At 44.1% G+C, this 8,061-nt stretch overlaps 1 protein-coding gene across 3 annotated transcripts in view; it reads left to right on the top strand.

Annotated features, from left to right (window-relative positions):
• The window catches only part of Mob3b (MOB kinase activator 3B), a 209,135-nt gene extending 201,472 nt beyond the window's left edge, over positions 1-7,663 (top strand). For 2 of the 3 annotated variants that reach the window (XM_008828959.3, XM_008828960.3), the window contains exon 4: positions 5,997-7,663. In XM_008828959.3, the coding sequence (XP_008827181.1) occupies positions 5,997-6,026 (30 nt within the window). In that variant the 3' untranslated portion in view covers positions 6,027-7,663. The remainder of the gene's footprint in view (positions 1-5,996) is intronic. The other variant, XM_017797129.2, reaches the window with a different exon arrangement.
• The last annotated feature ends 398 nt before the right edge of the window (positions 7,664-8,061 follow it).

Below are 8,061 nucleotides of genomic sequence, written 5' to 3'. Positions count from 1 at the left end.
TGCTCCCCTGGCCCCTGCTCAGCCTGCTTTCTTATGCAACATAGGCCCACCTGCCCAGGGGTGGCACCATCCACAGTGGGCTGGGCCCTCTGACATCACTCATCAAGAAGATGCCCTTCAGACATGGCCACAGGCCGGTCCAATAGAGGCAATTCCCCCGATTGAGGCTCCTTCAACCCAGGTGTGTCAAGTTGACACTAAAGCTATCCAGCACAGCTGTTCTCTGAGCATCCAAGTTTCCACTTGACTCTGAACTAGATAATAGCCATGTTTCTTCCCACTTGAGCAGTACTCCATGTCAGGTTTTGGACCTGTATAAAATGCAGCACTGCCAAGATGGTTGATGCCTGGTTTATATCCACTCTTTTCTCTCCATATTTCATGTTAAAATTTGATTGCTGAAATGCACAATGATACCATGGTTTCTTGGTAGTCTTGACTGGGTCAGAAATTGTGTACATTATTGTATTTCTCTTACTAGTCTCAGTCTTCCATTAACTATGAGTTATAAAATAGTTAAATTGAGAGATAAGAGTAAAGTCTGTCTGGGGATGGGGCTCACAACTGCAGGCCCAGAACTGGGGAGGTTGAGGCAAGTTCCACACTAATTTGAGACACAGCCACATAGTGAGACAGTCTCAAAAAAAGATAAAAATATCTGAATCATATCACTCATAGAAATTTGATCTATCAACTTCAAAATCCATCTTACAACACTACCAAACGGAGACCATTTTCAGTTTTAGAAATTTAAATCAGACGGGAGTTGTGTATCTTATGTAAAACGTAGGCTGGTTTCCTCCTCCACCATCCCTACAAAAGCTAGGCAAAAGTCATTGTAACTTCATTTCTAAAATTAAACATGATTTCTATCAAGACTCTTGGTCTATTTCCCTTCTTACTGCTTTTTAAACTACTAGAGCTTTTTGTACAATGACATTAGTACTAAAAATATCTGAAAATTCAGGGACTATGCCAAGAACAAAAAGCAAGAAAAAGAAAACAGAAAACATACGTAATTTTTTACCCAGCTATAAACTCATGTTGGAAATATATTTTATTTATATTTTCACCCAAATGACTGCTTCAAATCATATATACTGCATCTGACTTAAAAAATATCTCTGATCATATACTAATATACAATGAAATGTTAAGGGTCTTCTCAGATTAAGACAAATATGTAATGAATTCCAGAGCTAGTAGAAAGCCAGACAATGCGGACCCCAGGAGGAATATTTTCGGGGAATCTTGTAGGCTGTGAGAAGTTTCCAGGCAGAGAGGGACAGAGCTCTTACTGGATAAAAGATACAGCCTGAGAGAAACTCCTGACCACCAGCCTGGTAGTGATCAGGGAGAAGCTGGTTAGCTTTGCCGACTGTATGATGGAAATCAGCCCGTGAACAGAGAAGGTGGTGGGACCCACTATGACCAGCTTCATCAGCCGGGCTGCAGAGTATTGAGCTGGTTGTTGGCTGTGGAGAATGAGGGTTAAATGATACAACTGACACATCTGAAGCCTGGCTTTAGTCCTTCCTTTAAAAGACATCTAATTAAAAAATAATAATTTAAGTTAGTATACAAGGTAGTAGCTATTGTTACGGCATTTTCAAACAAGGTTATTTCAGTAGGTTCTCCTCCCCGCTCATCTCCACCTCCTACTACCCTCAAGCCTCCATGGTTACTCTCCTGCTCCCCAGTCTCCCCCCTTTAGCCTTCCTCATCACGTACTTTCACTCCCTCTTGTTTGTTGTCCTAGATCTTTAGACCCTATCCATACTTATACCCATAGAGATACACGTATGTTAGGGTCTGCATATGAAAAAGAATGCCTTTCTGAATTTGAGTCGCCTCGCTTAATGTTGTGCTTTTCAGGATCCATCCATTTTCCTGCAAATTTCATCATTTATTTTCCTTTATACCTGAATAAAATCTCATTGTCGTCTACCACATTTTCATTATGCAACCGTCTATTGCTTGATATGTATCATTATGCAATTCTATTGATTGATATGTAGGCTGCTTCCATTTCCTTTATAAACAAAAAAATTTTTGTCTTTTTGAGACAGGTTCTCCCTGTAGCCATAGCTGGTCTGGAGCTCACTATATAGACCAGGCTGGCCTTGACCTCACAGAGATCTGCTTGCTTCTGCCTCCCAAGTGCTGGGATTAAAGGCATACGCCACCATGTCCAGTGTATTTTTTTTTTAATCTATGTATGAAAAATCATTTATGTATGAATATTTTGTCTGCATGTATGTAAATGCATTATGTGTGTGCGGTTCCCAATGAGGCCAGAAGAGGGTATTGAATCCCCTGGAACTGGAGTTATTGATGGCAGTTGGCAGCTGCTGTTCAGGTGCTGGGAACAGAACCCCTCGGCAAGAGCAGCCAGTGCTTGTAACTGCTAAGCCACCTCTCCAGCCCCTGGTTCCACTTCCTTGCTGTTGTGAATAGAGCAGCACTAAACACAGGTGAGCTGGTATCTTCACGGTAGCATATGGAGTCCTTTGTGCCTACACCCAGGTATGGCTGGGTTAAAAAAATACAAGTGTTTAATTTCTTTTTTCATAAATAGCCAAGCACAGTCTCTAGTAATGAACACGTCTCAGAAAATCTCACCTGCAGAAACCTCCTTAAGCACTCTGTGGAGTTTTTAGTGGCCTGACTTAATACATATGGCATTCATTAAGTCCAGCAACAGCAACAAATTCTTCTTCAAAGAGCTCCCTGAGCCCACTGTCCCCCTTGAGAAAAGAATGCATTTGGCCCTGTAAATGCAGTAGTCTGCAGGAGGGCTCTGACCAGGGCAAGCCATTTGTTGTTTTTTTCCTGAGAATGTTTCCTTAAACAGTTCATTGGCACCACCCAGTGGCAATATTGTAGAATACAACCTTGAGGTCTGTACCTTTAAAAACATTGTGCGTGTGTGTGTGTGTGTGTGTGTGTGTGCGTGTGTGTATACAGGTGTGGTAAGCACTTTACGTGCTGGGCCATCTTGCTAGCCCAGGCCTACAGGTTTCAAAAGGCAGATCCAAGAAAAGTGTCCTTAAGTTTCTGACCAGTCATTACAACCATATTTTTCCTGTAGGAAACAGCTTTCTTGTGCACGTTGGGTCAGTTCGCACTGTGGTGAGGAAACCACAGCCTTCCCTGGTAACTCGGTGGTCTTGGATAGTCTATACCCATCCTGTTCTGTTCATCCTCCCTACACTTTTTGTAAAAAGTGAAAACCGTTGGGGGCCCGGAGAGATGGCTCAGTGGTTAAGGGCACTGACTGCTCTTGCAGAGGACCCAGGTTCAATTCCCAGCACCCACATGGTGGCTATGAACCATCTTTAACTCCAGTTCCAGGGGAATCCAAAGCCCTCTTCTGACCTCCTCAGCATTGCATGACACGGGTGCACTCACATACATGCAGGCAATACACTCATACACCTTAAAAAAATAAATAAAATATTTTTTAAAAAGTGAAGACCCTGCCGGGCGTGGTGGCTCACACCTTTAATCCCAGCACTCGGAAGAGAGAGGCAAGCAGATCTCTGTGAGTTTGAGGCCAGCCTGGTCTACATAGTGAGTTCCAGGATAGCTGGGGCTACAGGGAGACCCTGTCTCAAAAAGACCAAAAAAAAAAAAAAAGTGAAAACCCTTCATGTTTTTATCTGTAGTCTTTCCATAGTCTTTCAGTGACATCATTATTTTAACATTTTTCCATTATAGCTCTTCATTGATATCCGTCAGGTGGGGGAAAAGTACTGCTAGCGTTTTGAAAATTGAGAAATGACCTGCAACCATCCAATTAATATATAAATCAATTAAGTTCCAATTCTCTATCATTCAAACGCCTATTTCTTAGAGTGGGTTAGAGGCTTTAAACTAAAACCCCATGGTCAGATGGACCTCAGTTTGAATCCCACACCTACCATTTTCTGTGTGACTTTCATAAGTTTCCTCAGATCTCCTGTCAGTATAGTGAAGATGGCAAGCTTGCCTCTCAGGGTCAGGTTTGCATGACGTACCACAGAGCAGCAGATCCTGGGAACCTCAGCTCCATGGACACACCTGTTCCTGGTTAGGCTCTGCAGGTCCCCCGCAGCAAACCAGTACTTCTCTGAGCCCGGGATTCTTCTGCCAAACAAACAACAGTTGTAGTTCCCTCTGGGAGTTTTACAAGTGCAAGAACTTCACTACCCCAGAGCACCAGGCACTTCAAGGGTACTCATCATCAAAACCTACTCCCTTTCTTTCTGGATGCCCTAATCCACTGCAAATTATTCCAGAATTAGTTGTAAAAGGAAATCATGTTTACCCATGGGCATACTCTCTCAAATATACACAGCCTTATTACATTCACACCTTGTCTAACCATCTCTGTTGTCAAAAGTTGACCCAAAATATAAGAACCTTTGGTTTTGGTTTTGTTGGCTTATTAGTTTGTGTTTGAGACAGGATCCCATCTTGTAGCCTAGGCCAGCCTTAAACTCACAATCCTCCTGTCTTAGCTTCCCAAGTGCTGGGATTTCAGGCGTTACACCACCACATAGTTCATAGGAACCTTTGGAAACTTGAGAAAAAGACAGGAAGTTTATCTCGGGCTTGTTATCAGTTATCTCCAATCCCAGGGCAGGTGCCTGGGTTCTTGTTTGCACACTTGTATTCTTACCTGTCCACACCCTGCTATGCTCATGACCTGCTCAGCACAGCAATACCAAGTCCCTGGTCCAATATCACCTCTCCACGGCCAGTGGTCAGCCTTCTACCTGTCTTTACTTTGGATTCATCTCAGAGTATACATTATCAGAAAACTCTTCCCAGGCCACTGTGTGTTATTTCTTTAATCTACATGATCTGTGTCGTTTTCAAACAGAACAGCGTTTGGAGTAACAGGGCAGGCCCGCTCAAGCCTTTGACTCACATGTTTCCTGTTTTGTTGTCTGGGGTGAACCAGGTCAGCATCCAAGAGACATAGCAGCCGAAGTCCGCTCTATATCAAATACAACTCACTCATTCATCTAATTAAAATGGCTTTCTCTTCCCCAAATGCTAACTAGCTCAGGGCCCGTTTTCAGCCTGCTTCCCAGATTGTTCTTAATACCCTGCACCAGCCTTGTGGGAAGAATGGAGAACACAAAGGCGGAAGCCTGTGTAGGGACGCAAGGTGTGTTACCTTTTCCTGACAGTAGCTCTCATCTAGTGGGAACAGCAGGCACACCCAGAGCCCACACACCCCCACAAAGGTCCAAAGCAGACCCCTATGCAAAAGTCAAGGTGTGAACTGGTGGAAGGCAAGGCTACCTCCACAGGGAGAATAAGAGACTTTCAGGCAAGTAGAATTCACCATGTCTGAGTTGGGAAAACAAATGGCAGTTAACCAGGTAAGGAATGTAGCAGGAACAGGCCAGGCTGTGTAGAGTCTCAGAGGAAGAGAAAGGATGGTACATTTGGGATCCATAGATGCTCACAAGACCAGAGGCCAGACACTGTGATATTTTTTCATTTCCGTTGAGAACTGACCTCTCCCCCACTTTTCTTGGCTTAGACACATTTAAGTTATCCATGAAACTTAGCCAAAGGAAAGATGTTTTTCTAGTCTAAAAATAGTAACCCAAATCCAATTTTCCTATCAGTCGCAGCAATTCTTGGCTCTCCTTGGAGCGACAACTGGCTTGTGGTGGGGCGGCAGTGGAGGTCATATTCTTCAACTACAGGAGCTCAGTGACGCAGATCTTGCCCTGTTTTTTTTGGTTTTTTTTTTTTTTTTCAGAAATAGCAAGTAACTTGGATTTTTGACAAGATAGTCAAAATTTTTAAGCAGTACCTTAATTGGGGGGGGGGGGACACGAGCCTGCAGACAGAATGGAACACATCCTCCTGCTGAGTCTCACTCATTGACCACACTTGAAACCCTTGGTTTAAGGGCTAAATTTAAGGGTAAATGCTCCTGGGGTATTTTCCAAATCACTCTTTCCCCTAAATGTCCTCTCCTTGCTTTCCAGAAAGAGATGACAGCCAGGATGTGTCACTAACACCCCACCTCATCAGAAGAAGGAAAGCTGTTTCCATCCAGGAGTCCCCGTGGGACAGAAGTGGCCCTCTCCGGCTGAAATGGCCCCTACTTCCAGGAACAGGAGAGCTGGAAACCCACACAGGGACTTCTGGGGACTCTGAAAGACATTTCCTATTCACTTCCTGTGTTCTTAACCCTCTGAGTGCTGCTAGCCAGGGCCTGTGGGCCAGGCAGACCACGGCGTGAAGAAGGACCGGTCTTGGCCCCTTGGGCTGGGGACAGCAAAGGAGGCCTCTGCTGACGTCACACTCCAGCCTGTGGCCTGCCACCTGAGCTTTACTGGAGTTCAGGTTTTGAGACTGAGGGTTTATCTGTATCTTTCCCCTTGTGTCAGACTTTTCTGTTATTTGTTTTCTAAGTATGAGGCGAATCTGGGGATTCTAGATAGGCAGTTAGTTCTCCTAACCCTGCCCTTCCTCTAGGCTCTTTGGGCGCCCACCCTGGGCCTGTGGCTTAAGCTGTGTGGGGCTTGGACCTGGGAGAAGCATGCCGTTTCCCTCATCTGTGGTTTCACCAGGGTCCACCCCATGTGCTGGCTCATCTCTTCCTCTTTCCATTCTAACCATTAGGAAGAGACTGGTAACTGGAATAAAGCTAGCAAGTTGCCAGTCTGCCCTGGTCAGAATCCATTCTTTGTAGCCACAGTCAGCCCTAGACTCATCTATTGAAGATATTTTTTCCTATTTTCCAGAAGAGAAAAATCAAGTCATAAGTGACCACTAGGATCCCCGAGGCAGATGGGTGATGCAGGGTTTGTTCTTTGTTAAAAGTTAGAGAATCCTGGCTGTCCCTACAAACTATGCTAGCATTTCAGTGACTACAGAAAAAAGCAGTTGGCATTTGTTATGTGTAGATTAAACACCCAGAGTGTAGTAGATGAAATGTCGCCTTCTCTGATTCATTCACAAAACTGTGGTCCTGACACCTTGGACTAGGGAGTGCTAATACTTCCCATATTTTATTTCAGTAAAGTATCTGTTGGTGGAGGGAAGTAGACACGAATGTGTTCAAGCATTTGATGTAATAACAATAGATAAGCTGCTCTGATTTTGTTTTGGTTTTTTATATAGACTATGTTAAAACCACAAAAACCTAGGAAGCACAAAGTATTTGTTCAACTATGAAAAGGCTGACTACATGGGCACAGCGGCCTTCTGAGTGACCCGGCCACGCAGAGCAGCCTTGCTTCCTGTCTCCTGGATGCTGTCTCCTGGAGGCTGCCCCTCTTCACCACGTTTTTGGTTGTGCTCTGGTCTGCAGAACCTTTTTTTCCTCTTCCTAAGAAACTTTTAGAGGCCAAGCTAGGCAAGAGTTTTTGTCAACATTCCTTTTGGCTAAGTGGATTCCTGGCAGCCCTAAGGACCCAGAGAAACAAAAGCCCAAAATTCTCTGCCTACGCACTTGCAACACACAGTACCACAGTACCGCATGGAAATGCAGGATGGTGGGGCTGAGAGATGACAGTGAGGGGCCGTGGCCTCAGGGACTCAGTACCTTGGACAACCACAGAGTTTTGCATTAAGAAGTTGAATATGCCGGGCATGGTGGCGCACGCCTTTACTCCCAGCACTTGGGAGGCAGAGGCAGGCGGATCTCTGTGAGTTCAAGGCCAGCCTGGTCTACATAGTGAGTTCCAGGCCAGCTGGGGCTACAAGGGAGACCCTGTCTCAAAAAGACCAAAAAAAGTTGAATATGTTCCCACATTTCAATGATGCTTTAATCAAGTGGGAAGATAGACTGAAGAAATTTATCGTTTATTTTTAAGGTTATTTTCGATTAACTGTGTATGTGAAATTTCCACTTGATTTAAAAATCTAAATATTTTTTTAACTTCTTGGAACAGTTTTCTCCTGGCTATATTGCTAATTGCACTAATCAACTCTTCTAGAGTAAATTTTGGCAAACTGCTCTTATTTTTTTAAGTACAGGGTATTCCCATTTCTACAGAACTTTGTTTAGCAAATTCTAAAAACAAATTTTTCAGGCTATTTTTA

The sequence above is a fragment of the Nannospalax galili genome, unplaced genomic scaffold (assembly GCF_000622305.1).
Source record: "Nannospalax galili isolate Female #2095 unplaced genomic scaffold, S.galili_v1.0 scaffold52, whole genome shotgun sequence".
NCBI lineage: Eukaryota > Metazoa > Chordata > Mammalia > Rodentia > Spalacidae > Nannospalax > Nannospalax galili.
This window is presented reverse-complemented; position numbering and strand designations above follow the sequence as displayed.